Source organism: Corvus hawaiiensis, chromosome 30 (genome assembly GCF_020740725.1).
Source record: "Corvus hawaiiensis isolate bCorHaw1 chromosome 30, bCorHaw1.pri.cur, whole genome shotgun sequence".
Classification (NCBI taxonomy): Eukaryota; Metazoa; Chordata; class Aves; order Passeriformes; family Corvidae; genus Corvus; species Corvus hawaiiensis.
Genome location: NC_063242.1, coordinates 7,286,081 through 7,299,869, shown reverse-complemented (window position 1 = coordinate 7,299,869; position 13,789 = coordinate 7,286,081). Strand labels below are relative to the sequence as shown.

The window sequence follows — 13,789 nt, the reverse complement described above, 5'->3', positions numbered from 1 at the left end:
TAAAAGGTGCAGAAGACCTTCAGAATGCTGTCTATATGAGAGTGAACTTGATTTATACTGAAAAATGGGGAAAATAGAAAGCTTTTCAATTAGTTGGTTGTATCACTGTGTTTGTTTTCATGTTGTAAATAGTGACGTCAATGGAGGTGCCGTAACTCCTTTACGTTATATGCATTTCTCTTCAGCAAGAGGATGTTTATACCTGATGTGCTGGAGAAGACCTTTTGAAAAATGCTTATTTTGTGAAAATAAGAGTCCTACAAGGTGCTAAAATTTTTAAAACTTAGTGGACTAGATAATTAACATTTTGCCTCATTTGCACCTCTGAAACCTTCCATTTCCATGTCTTGCAGTAAGTATCTTTCTGAAAATGTCAGGCACTGCATAATGGAAGAGTGTTCTAATTTCAGTTTCTTATTAGTAAACAGGAAAAAAAAAATGAAAATGGATTACTTCCTGCTGTATTTCATTTAGCTGTTTAATACAATGCTAATGTATTCTCATGTAGAAAACCCTTAAAAATATAGAAACATTCCTATTCAGCATGGGCAAATTTAGAATTGACAGATGTTTTGTGAACTTCTTTTATTTCATGATTTTTATCCAAAACACCGTGTAAAAGACAAGGACAGCAAGTAGCTCTGGTATTGGGCAGCCACAAGCCTGCAGTTAACTACTGAACTTGGCTGTTTACAGAGGCTGCTCGAACCAGCGCTGCTGGCAGAGGGGAGCGCAGAGCACAGCCTGCTGCATCCAGCCACGAGGCTGGGGATGAGTCCCTCTGCACAGGGAAGGGATGCCCAAATCCCTGTACTCACACAGCTTGTACTGCTTGCTGGTGAGACTGGCTGGCTGAACTCTGCAAGTTTGGAAAGAAGGAAGGGATGGTGGGGGAATAGTGACTGACGGACAGCAGTAACTCAGCAACTGCTGGCAGCAGTTACTGAGGGGACCTTCAGGCCCACTGTTTCCTCCCGGCTCAGATTTGCTCCAAGACTCATTGTTCCCCCCATGTTTCCCTGCTGCTGACTTTGAACTCCCACCTCTGTCTCCTGCAAAGTGCATGTCTGTGCTCTGCCATCCCAGACCCCTGAACAGTGCTGCTGCTTACAGTGGGGTAGGCCTAGTTTTGCAGAGAAAGCCAGTCTTTTGCACACTACAGCTTGCCAATGCAACTGAGAAAATGTCTTCATAGGGGCACTTATACTACCTTTTAGGGGCTAAAGGAACAACTGGACTTTTTGGGTTAAGGAGGAAGACAGTTATGAGGACTTTTGTCCCATGCCATGCACCAGAAGCATGATTTTCCCACTCTTCTGCAGACCAGGAACTAAGCCCTGGTTTTTTTTGGTAAAAGAACTAAAGCATATATATATATATAGATATATATATATAAAAGGATAGGAGAAGGAAGGCAAAGTAAACAGAGGCAACAGCTTCTCATGTTGAGAAAATGTCTGGCCATTTTATCTAACTCCTAACCTTCCACTTTATTTCGCTCTCCCAACAAAGTGGATCAATGGTACTAAGAGGCAAGGATGCAGACGGCTGTGGAATGGGGCATCGGGCTTCCTTGTCACTCTATGTATGATCCTGTGCAAGCTGAATGACCACTGAAAACTTGAATAAACTGTTTGCAATCGGAGCATCCCAACTAAGGAGAGACAGAGAGCTGGGACTGGTCAGCCTGGAGAAAAGACTCAGGGCATGTCATCAGTATGCACAAATATCTGAAGGGAATCTCTAAAGTCGAGGAAGCCAAGCTCTTTTTCAGTGGTACTCAATGACAGGGCAAGAGGCAATGAGTACAAGCAGGAAGACAGCAGGTTTCCTCTGAGCATCAGGAAATGGGTGACTGAGAACTGGCACAGGCAGCCCAGGGAGGTTGGGAAATATCTTTGAAGATATTCAGAAGCTGCCTAAAAATGGTTCTGGGCAACTGGCCATGGGTTATCCTTCCTGAGCAGCAGGGATGGACCAGACAATCTTGAGAGGTCCGTTTAAACCTTAAGCATGCTGTGATTCTGTGACTAAAGCACAATTTTACAATTGACAAGTCATTTCCAATTTATGATACTTGAATATGCAGCAACCTTAATTTATTGAGAGCAGAAAAAAGTACCTGGTAGGTAGGAATGGGCTTGTAATGGCAACATGGAACAGGCAGCTAGAGCAGCAATGGGAACATACTGCTGTGTGATGAACATCACAGACAAATGCCCTTTTTTGTCTTTATCCAGAAGAGGTTTTCTGTTCATCCTAAGCAGTAGCTGCTTTTCTCAGGAGGATCTTACCATCTGTCTCCCTTATTTCAAAGTGTTATCCTTTACAGAAATGTGGGAGCTCTCCTGGATTTGGAAAGTAGGCCTGTGCCCTTCCCAATATATCAGTCTTTGATGGAGGACGTCATACAGCTTTGTTGTGTAGGAAGTATGGGCTGAGTTTTTCAGCTCCTCGTATTTCCTGTTCATCTGCAATGTACCTTAGCAACATGTTCCATCTCCTCTTTTGCTGTGTGTAGCACTGACAAGACACTGAAAACTCTATGCAAGCCTCCTTCTTCCCTTTAATAGGGTTTTTGTGGGGTTTGCATCAAGTCTCAAACCTTCACATCTAATAAGAAGACTTACTGCAAGATGTGAAATAAAAAGAAAATTTTTATTGTGTTTCTCTGCATCTGAATTGAATATAAACTCATTGACTATAGCTTTAGACTAATTAAGTCTCTCTAACGAGTTCCCTTCCTGTTACTGCAGAGCATGGACAAATTGACAGAAATATATACATTTGATTTTAAAAATGGATCATGAGGATGAAAGCATGCTTACATTAAGCAATGGTAATAATAATTTAACTTAGAAACCTCTACTGTAGCTTTACTGAAATACAGGCTAGTCTCCTAAAACCTGCATCCATTTGTTTGTGGCTGTAATTCAGACTGGAACTCAAAAACCAGAAAGACGTTCCTCAAACGTTTCTTCTAGGCTGGGCTCTATCTTCCAAATTTCAGAACAAAGGAAATCTATATTTCAAGGTTTATAAACACCTGGAAGTGAATCCTATAAACACAAGGCCTGTCAAAAGCTTAACTATCATCACTATTGCAACATTCTAATGTTTTAGTTAGATTCTTGTCATGACATAGCTTTAATAAAAATACAATGCTGTTTAAAATCACAGACCTCCGTGTTTACTCATATGTGCTGAAGTGCTGTAACCACACACACAATGTGTTGGTGGGGGTGTTTTGTGTCAGACATATAATAACATACTTGTACAGTCCGTGGAAGAAGACTCCTAATAAAACACATGTTCAAACACACTGAATAATTAAAAAATATTTTATATGCAGTACACTTTTGTCTTGTCATATTTTAAGGTATCACTTGGCTTCAAAAGTGCTTGGATTTGCCAGTTGTTACCTACATGCTTTACCTTATGATGGCAATTGCTGCTTTGCAACCTAATATGAGGGGCTGTTTGTAATGCCTTGTGATCTCATATTCCTCATTTCTGATTAAGCCTTCCTTGTCACATGGAAAAATACGGGTTTAAATTTTTTATATCTGTATGTTGGTGTGTTTAGTGACAGATTTTTACTGATGACTGAATAAATGAGGCTTCAGGATTGCTCTGTTTAAAGTGGCTGGAGCAAATTCCAAATGAAAGGAGATAGAACTGGCCTTTTATGACTTGAGTGGGCTGGGTTTTCTTCACAACTCTTACATAGATTTCCACAGATCCTTTATATATTTCACAGAAATATTTCAAAGTAAAAAGTTTTACATCTTTCCTTAATATAGATTGAGAGCTGAGCTAAAAGAACACAGATATTTTATTTCAGATTTGTATGCTCTGCTTTAATCTACTGCCCTTTAAAGTATAACCCCTGATAGAAGGTTACCAGGTTGTCTCCTGCTTTCACTGCAGTATACATTACCTTTTTTCACTTTTTTTGTAAAATACATATTTGATTTTAACAACATTTATGAGCATTGTAACTTTTTTAGAGCTGAATCCCTGAAAGATGCTGAGGACCAATATTTTCTATGTTTTTCAGTGATAAGTGTCTTCTCTGACATTCTCAGGCATCTGATCATTATACCAGTATATAGCAGATGGACATGACAGAGGGTGAGCTTTGGCAGCACCGTAAGGCAGATATCAACTTTACTATGACCATTTCCGAGGGAGAGACAAGCATTCCAGCAGAACTTCAAGCTGCTACTTCCAGTTTATTTTGGGGGTCCTTTTTTTAGGTGCCTTTTACTGTGGTATTTCTAACAGTGATGGGTATATAACCAGTTGCCCAAAATACTACAGTTGTCTTCTTTGAGTATTTGTAAAGTATTATACATTTATTGCATAATGTAAAGTATTATGCATTTAGTTTGCATGAGTATTCGTACTTTTTTCAGTTAGGCTGAACTACTGTTCTTAGTTTGGCAATAATAATAATATATGCTAGTAAGAAAGTCTAAAAGTTAAGCGAAACCCCAGAGCAATGGTACACATGTATAGTTCTGTTCTTTTGATTCAAGAATAAATATACTGGGTATTTCTGATTGAAATGAATGGAGCAGCAGTGTATTTTATGTAGGATTCATCACAAAGTTTGAATAAATAGGAAATTCTAATGCAAAATAATTTTGTCATGAGACTGGAAATTTTAAAGACTAGAAATTAAAAATTACTGCCATATGGATCTTACTGTAAGGGAAATGTGAAATCTTTTTCTATTCAATTTTTTTCAGAAATATGATTATAAATATTGCTTTGAAATGTGTTAAACTAATTGTATATGTATTCTGACTTCTATGCATGAAAACTCCCCTTCTTTCACAAAAGCTGTGTTTAAGATGTAAACCAGAATCTGTGTGTATTTTCAAAAATATGTAAACTTGAACAACTCAATTCTCTTTCCTAGGAACAGTTCACATAGTGAGATGAAAGTTGGTGGAACATACTTGCAAGAATCATTCACAACAACTCCTGTTGAATTTAGGAACTGTGTAGGAAAGGTTCATGCGAGCTCCTCTGGGAATATTATAGGCATTTGTGTATTTCAGTTTTCCTAAGTAAAAACTTTTGCTTAATTTCTGTCCATCACTGACTACCATGAGAAAAATAGAAATTCTGTAAATATATCAAATCAATCATTCTCGTTCAGATGTAATGTTCAGTTAACCTGAAACAGCTTTGGGAGCCTTCATTCAAAGGACAACATTTATGCAAAACCTAAGAGGATGCAAAAAATGTACAGATAATGAAAAATGAGTGATGACTACTGATTTTCTGTTATAACACTAGGTTTTATTTTAATCACTAGTTGGAAATAAATTCATATATATCTTTTTCTTTTTTTCATTGCTTTTTAGGTCTAACTGTGCAGAAAATATCCGTAAACACATCTTGCATACGGGAAAGCATGAAGGAGTAAAAATGTATAACTGTCCTAGGTGTGACTATGGAACAAATATCCCTGTGGAGTTTCGCAACCACTTGAAAGAACTACACCCAGACATTGAAAATCCTGATCTGGCATACTTGCATGCTGGTAAGGTCCTTCCTCCCTTTGCTTACAAATTCTTTTCTAAATGCACCTTCTTAAATGATTGTAATAAGAAAACAAGAAGTTATTATCGTTTATTCTGAAGAAGAACATGGTTTTAAAATGGGCTTAATCCTCTTCAAGTTTTCCAGGGCTGAAGATTATGCATTAAGCACTGAAATCTACTCATGTTACACAAGCAAATCTTGCAGTTCAATAAACAGACATCAGAAGTGCATGCTATTTAGATGCCTTGTTTTGAAATCTAGCTGAACTTTTAGGGAGAAATATTTGTTAACATTTTTATTAAGTCCCTCTGCCCATGATATTCCCCCAAGAACAGAGAAAACAAAATTCCATAGGAAATGTTGTGGCAAATTAATGCACTGCTTTAAAAATTCTTAGATTTCATTCCAAAAAAGTACACTGTTGCTCATTAAAAGATAGAAGCGCAGAAATCAAGCAACAGCCTAGATGTGTGTTTTCAGGCTGTGCGTTAGAGAGCACACACATGGAAGTCACTGGAGGAATGAAAAACAAAAACATTGCTTTGGAAACAGGAATTAAAATAAAAGAGATGGGGTGTTTTCTGTTTAGAACAAGTTTTTGGGTTTTTTTTCCTTTGTTTTTGGTTTTTTTTTTTAATAGATTCTACAGTTGAGAGTAGAAGGCAGAAGTTTAATGGAAGCATCAAGTTAGGAGAAAAAAGGAGTTCAGTGGTAGGAGGTTAGGAAATATAATACAAAATTAGTGTGGCGCTTGAATGAAATGTGATCTTAATGCAGGAAGAGCAGATAACTTAGACATCACTGTGGAAAGACAAGTCAGAGCAGTGGGAAAAAAGAACAGATGGTGAGAAGAAAGAGTTGGGGAATCCAGAGGAGGAAGAAGCGATGTGGGCCAAAGTCTCCCTGAGATGCAAATTAATCTTCCATTGAATTACTACTATGAGTACTCCAGTGTCAGATTTGGACCTTCTGTAAAGAATTGATTTAATAGTTTTTGATACCCTCATACCTGTAAAGAACCAAAATCTGGAGAGTTTTCATGCAGCTTTGTGCAGTGTGTACACTGTAGTTATTTTAAAACCTCTCAGTCTTCTCAAAATGACTGCTTGCTTTCCTGACTAGAGGCAGTGTATTATTTGTACCATATATTTCTATTTGCCAAGTATTCCACTTCATTTTGGAACCAATCATCATGTCATGTCAGCATATGGTGGATAATATCTGGATGTGAAAACAAAATGCCAGTTGGCGGAGTACCAATTTCAAAATAGGTCAGAAAACTGATCACATTTCACCATAGTTCTCACTAAAGCAAATGAATATTCAACTCAGAGCTTAAATCCAGACACTGTTGGATTTTTACTACAATAATCCCACAATATGAAAAAATCAAATGCTTTCAATATACAGATAGACAGATATAACACAGAGAGCTGTAACACTGATAGAATCACTACCATTCCAAAATGACAAACATTTTATGTACATTTTCACATTATTTGTTCAAGGCTGTATCTGGGTAAATTAATTGTTCATTGTAGCATGCTGTGGTTAAAACTGTTCAGTTTGCTTCTCTTGTAAACACAGGAAAACAGTAATCAGTGTATTGTATCCTAATAGTATTTCTTTCCTATACATTCACTCTCACGCTGTAGAAATCCCCTTGCACAAAACAGGGTTCTGTGCAAATATATTAGGACTAGCAAGAGCAGATTGTCATCTAATTATTGCCAGGCTCACCTAGATTGGTATACAACAAGTCTTGAAACATTGTTTGCATAATCCCATTGCTAAAAGGACGATACTGTATTTTCCTTTCCAGAAGAAACATTATTAAAGAGGAACCTGGGTGATAACTGTGTATTCATACCATAGTTAAATTAAAGGAAGATTCTTTTCTTCTTTTTAATCCATTTCTGACTGCTGAGAGTTAAAGGTTTTAGAGAAGATTTTTAGAGGAATGAAGGACAACTCCTGTGCCCTGGCTAACATCCCTTATAAAAATAAGATTTGTTCTGTGTCTGGTTCACAGTTACTGATGACTTATTGGTCATTGGCTGCACCCACAGAGAATCTACAACATGACATAGGACCCCTTATGATGATAGGAGTATGAAAGTGTCATACAAGATTGATTTTTTTTTTTTTAACTTAAACATATTTGTCTATCTTTTATGTTCTAATATTGCTTTGTAACAGGAAAGCCAGCCCCTTTGCTTCTTTGAGCAGATAGTAATAGAATAAGGCTCTTCACTGGCAAAGAGACAGACACCAACTCCAGCCACTTTGCAGGACAGTCAGAAACTCCTTCACCACAGCCCATCAAGAGTGGAGCTGTGGGGTACCTTTAGGATGTGACTGGGAATAAAAGTCAAGTCTGCTTCTTGTCTGTGAAATTAAGATTTTCAGTTGGATTTCCAATTTAAATTTAGTACTCTTTATAATTGTAGCAGGAAGAATGTAGCCTCAGACTTTGGCAACAGTTAAAATTTAAGAAATCACTCTGGCCGGCAAGTTCTAATGATGGCAAGTCAGATCTATTTATAAAATAATTTTTTTATTAAACTGACAAGCGATAACAGATGAAAGATCTTAATCAGAATTATTTACTACCCAGTATAAAACTAAAAAAGAACTACTAGTAGATTACAGCATAACATAAAACAGTGGACAATATCAAGGTACCTCTATTAGAGCTAGCAAAAGAAATAGTATTGATTAGGAGTCGAATGTAACTTGTCACTGAAACCATGACAATGTGCACAGTTTTCTTCACTTAATCCCTGGGGAGTAACCACAAAGCAGGCATCTCTACTCATGGGAGAAACTCCACACATTTCCAGGGAAATGTATGGAAGATTTCTGCTTTGTGGAAGTTTAGTGTGGCTCTTATATAGTTGTAAAGTGAGTGTCTGTCAGTGAAAAATCTGGCTTATCTTTCCAGATCTCACTTCCAACAGTAAGATATTTATTGGCAGTTGGGAGATGTTAACCCTATGGTGCCAAAATAACTCACTACAAGACAGCTTGTCCTGTTTGAGTTATCTGGCTGGTTAACAAACAACAGATAAGCTCCTGTGGGGGGTGAGACGCCTTGCTACTATAATATAATGCTCTAATATTAGCTTCTATTTAGCTTTATTTGGCAGCTACTATACTGCTTTTATGGGGTCAGTGGCAGTAAGGAGCTTGAGGAAGCTGCACTTCTAAGGGAGAGGCTGTGGAAGATGGAAGACAAAAGAAGTTGGCTTTTACATGTGTAAGGATGATACTGTAGTTGCAAGGTGATAGCACTTCTGTTTTAAATTGATATACAGAAATGCCAGAAAACCAGGTCTTCAGACCTTTTTTTCTCTTTTTGCTATACTCTTCCTCTGTCATGGGGGGAGTCATTTAATAATACAACTATATTCCTTATAAATCTTACATATTTTAAAGCAATGACACTCTGGCTTATACTTTTGTCTTTAACTTTTAAAATTTACTACATTTGGACAGCAGGCCTTTAACGCACAGAAGCCAACAGAGATATATGCAGTGCACATAAAATTGTGAATTGAATTTGCTAGGCCGCACTTCAAATATCAGTTTATGCATTTAACCTTAATTTTTATATGAATCATCAAATCTGTTTTTTAAAATGTCTGTATGTTGTTCTGTAAGAGCTTGGTGCTTATTTCTTGATATTCGCTGACCCATTTTCTCAAGGTCTGTGTTAAAATTGAAATTTTGTTGGAAAAAATGCCAGGAATCCGGAGGCCATTATCCACAATATTAATTTATTTTCTTTTTAAAACCACATTTAAGATACTGATAGATCTTACAGCTGTCCTAAGAACAGAACTGGGCTTACTAGCATGCTCAAGAATCCTGCAGGTAATGTTTTAGTAACAGAAATTTGGTTCTAGTGGAAGCTGTTTATGTTTATTCTTGTTATCCATGTGCAAATCTGAACCTACATCGTTACAAATGGAAAACGAATGCAATAGGTGAGTGAATTGTCATATCATGTTGGTGACTATAATTTTAGTGATTTCTCAAAAAATGAGATGATTTGATTAAAAACAAAAAACTGAGTTGCTTACTGTGGGCTTGTCTGAATTGTGAGTCTCAAATTAAGCTGAAGAAATCCCTTGATTCTTACAGTCATTGTATTTCCAAAATTCTTGAATATGTTTTCTTCTAACTACATTGCTACATTGTTGCTACATTGCAATACTGAGTTGAACTGAGCCTGAATACTTCGTCAAGTGGGACAGGAGAAGGGTCTGCACCTGTGGTAGATCTTGCAAGGGATCAGTATTCCAGTTTTCTTTCTCGGTGCTTTGTCTGCTTTGGAGCAGCATCACTTGGTAGTGATAATTTCAGTTTGAACTAAATGTTCTTCATTTTGGCACTCTTGTCTTACAAGCATTGTGATATTATTATGATGCATTATTTATATCCAAACAGAGTAATATCTATGCCTGAACATCTCCATTATTCCAATAGCTGCAGAGTCCATGGCATCTCACAGTGTGCCATAGTAGCCTTCTGTGGATAGTAAACTGGTCATAAGAAAAAAGCTCTTCAGAGAAAAGAGAAGCTGTTTGCTCATTATTGGTTTTGTGATAATGTTGAAAGTTATGCAGTGGTTTTTTCCATATCATTATTTCCATTCTGCACTGTAAAAAGTGGAGACAATTTGCAAGAATGAACATAACCCTAGAAATCAGAATAACCGGGGTTTTCACTGAGCAAAAGATATAATGGTCCTGCTTTTTGTACAAGTTTCCTCATGTGCAAAATAGGTGCAATGCTTCCATCGTTTGAGTCACAAAGCTCTTGCTGGAAAATGGCTTCACGACAGTCAACTATGTGATTAGGGAACTGCTTAAGGCACTGTACAGAAATTTTGGTGATGTTTAATTTAGAATTAGCAGTCATACCAAATACTTCTTGGAAGTCATTTAAAAAAAAAGAAATCAGTGAAGCCGGCTCAATTCATTGTATTCTTTGGTAAGGTTTGGTTTTCTTCTGTGACAGTGATACCATGCTTGCAAAGCACTCAAATTTTCCAGCATGCTGTGGGAGAGTCTGCTACCCACGGCCCCGTGAGCAGGAGTGGAGGATCACTTACTCCTATGGATCCTGACAGAACTAAAAGTGTGAGCTGCTTCCCCGTGCTACACAGACATGTTTTGGGGAGTGCTTGGAAGTACAGCTTTGTGTGCCTCTGCCTCTGTGAAAATTATAGGTGCCTCTGGGGTTGGGCATTCACAGAACAAAGATCATGACGATTGTGTTTTGGCAGTTGGCTGCCTACGTGGTGATTGAACGCTTAGTGCTCATGAAGAGTTACATAATTCATGACCAAATGATAGATAGGTACTTGATTATAGTGTATGAGTTGCTTCACAGGGAGAAAATACCAGACATGAGCTACTCTTAGTCTAGCTGAGAAAAACTTAAGAAAAATCAGGTACTGCAAGCGTAGTCAGACAAATTGAAATGAGAAACAAGGTGCAAACACTTAAATATGAGGTCAATTGAGCTCTGGCAGCAACTAGCAAAAGAAATTATTCTTGTTCCGTTCCTTTGAGCCTTGAGAAGACTGGATGTCTTTCTGGAAAATAGGTTTTTGGAGGGCCCAAGGTTGCTGGGTTCACTGCAAAATGTAAAGGGGCTTTGATATACCAGATAATTCCGACTATTATCCAGTAGTCCTTTCTGCTCTTAAATCTTCAAACAGTGTTAATCTACAGCCTCTTGATAAGGGCTGCGTTTGTGAATCTAGTGTTTGGGTATTGTGATAGCAGTGGAAGAGCTGAGGAGACAGGTAAGTCCCCCAAAGTGGCCTTTCTAAGAGAGGCAACATTCCCATCATCAGTGCTAAATTCTTACTCTCTTTGAGCCTGAAGTGGACATACACTCACCTAACTGTTTTTTTTCTGGTATGTCATTAAATCCTTGATAAAATATCTTGGAACATACATTTATTTGTTTGTTTAATGTGTTTGAAGAATCCGTACAAAATTCTGCTCTTTGCCCTGGCAGTTCTCTTACTGTGTTATTGTCTCCTCTTTTATATATGTTTGAAAAGTATTTCTGCAAACTTTAAGTGCACTTTTCAAAAGGCCATGCTTTCCACACATTTCTCTTTCAGTTTCTTTAGCTTTTGAGAAACAGGGCCGTACCAGCAACCTGCAGCATGATTCCATCATCAACAAGGGACAAAATTGTGATCCTATCAGTTGTACCAGTTGCAATATTCATGAATGGAATTCTGAAAGTTCAAATAGTTAATCCCAAATAAAATTGTGATCTTTATCCCACTTGACAGCTACATTTATCAAATTATTTAGAGAAAAAATTGATTGCTAAAAGTTATGGTGTGATCTATTATGTGATTTTATCAAGGTATAACTGTATTACCAAGTGGAAACTGCAGACTTATTCAGAATGTGAATTGGACACACAGAACCTGATAATATAGCAATTATACTAGTATCGTAGTGCTTTTCTACTTCTAAATATTTTTTGCTACTCCTTTCTTCTGTGACTTCTGATTGTTTAGTAGAAAATATAGAGTTAAGAAAAAATAGGAAAAATGGAATAATAAAAGCCTGTTTCCTCTTACACTCTCTGAACTTATCAAACTATGGAAATATAAAATCAATAAATGCTACTTATCATTGAAACAATAGAAATACAAGTCAGTTGAGCACTTATGCAAACTTGTGATTCATACCTGATCTAAAGCCTCCAAAGAATAGATACACAGTTTTGTTCGCAAGCATATTTAAAAATTTTGTTTTGAATAGTTAATGTTCTTAGTCTTTATCACTGTTTAAATAAAACACTTTAAATGCTGTCATTTGAAACAATATTAAAATTGTCATTGCTAGATATAGGCAAATCAGGTGCAAGCTTTTACAGCAGCAGAATACTGCTTGGGTTTCTAGTCAGATAAAACATTATTTTTGATGGCTGGTATACTTTAAAAAAGGAAAAAGGCAGCAGCAGCTCTGCTTCAAACAGGTTTGCTCTTGTCATAGCTATTAGTGCCAGTCTTTCAATAGCATGTCATGTTGATTGGCAGACACTCCCTTTCCTCTTTTGTGAAGAATAGTAATTTTAGTGTGTGCTTGAAATAAAAACCTAGTATAAATGATTTTCTGTTTGTAAAGGAGAAAGCCAGGTTCTTTGTAACTTATGTAGATTATGTATTATTGTGTTTCAGGAAAGATTAATCTATGTTCTAAAAAAAACCCTAAGTAATATTTTTTTAGAACTGTCATCTATTAGAAGGCATTGTATACCTAGCAGAGCTTCCATAGCCAGTATCTTTATCTGGGTGGTCATGACATCAGAGTTGGTTCTTTCCAGGTAGCAGGTAGAAAAAAAGAATTGAATTCATGAAAGTACTTTGTCTTTTTTTTTCCCCTAGGATATAGTTTTTTCTGCTGCTTTTGAAGAGCATAGGGACTCCTTTCATAGTTCCTTAGTTGCTTTTCCTGAATAATCAGCATATATTCCTGCTGAGTGACATGAAAGGAGGTGTTGAAATATTTTGATGCAAATATTACATCATCTAATATTCAAAACCCACAACTATATATTAGTTACATCCTTTAAGTGATTGGTAGTCTCAGATAGGAATGAAAGCCAATCCGTCTCACTAAAGAAAAAATGTTCAGAATATAGTTTTAAAGGAGAAGGAAAATACTGTCTAGACCAAAGTCTGGAACACCTCTTAATACCTCTGCTCAGTGGAGATATAACAGGTGTCCTGTTGTGTGCCATAAGCTGCAGGGCTGTTGCACAGGGGTTTCCATATTGTGTATAGCACCAATACCATGCAGTCCCAATCCTGCACTCTTTTCAGTGCCTCTCTGCCTTCGGCCCGCTGCGCTGGGATTTCCTAGCAGTCATCGTTCCTTTTCTGAAAACTACCCCCGTTTGTAACAGGGCAACTGATTTTTGTGGTGTGAGCTGTTACTCCTGAGCAGATTAATGTCTTTGCCCGTGTCTAAATATCTAATCTGGCTGTTGGTGGGCGCCTGCTTTCCTGTCATTCCTCTCTGTGGCATTCTAGTTCCCAAAGTTGGGAACCATTTGGCTGCCTGGAAGGGGGCTGTGCCACAGTGGACGATATAGAAACCCTCTTCAGTTCTGAAATTTTCTGTTGAGCCCTTAATGCCCACCTTGTATCTGCCTTCAAAATACCCTTGGAGGGGCATCTGCTTTG

The 13,789-nt window shown here is 37.4% G+C and overlaps 1 protein-coding gene across 1 annotated transcript in view; it reads left to right on the top strand.

The window, feature by feature from the left end:
- ZNF407 (zinc finger protein 407) overlaps window positions 1-13,789 on the top strand; it is a gene marked incomplete at its 5' end in the record, with an annotated part of 336,763 nt that overhangs the window by 232,694 nt on the left and 90,280 nt on the right. Inside the window, 1 exon segment of the mRNA XM_048289163.1 lies at window positions 5,379-5,557. Coding sequence (XP_048145120.1) covers window positions 5,379-5,557 — 179 coding nt within the window.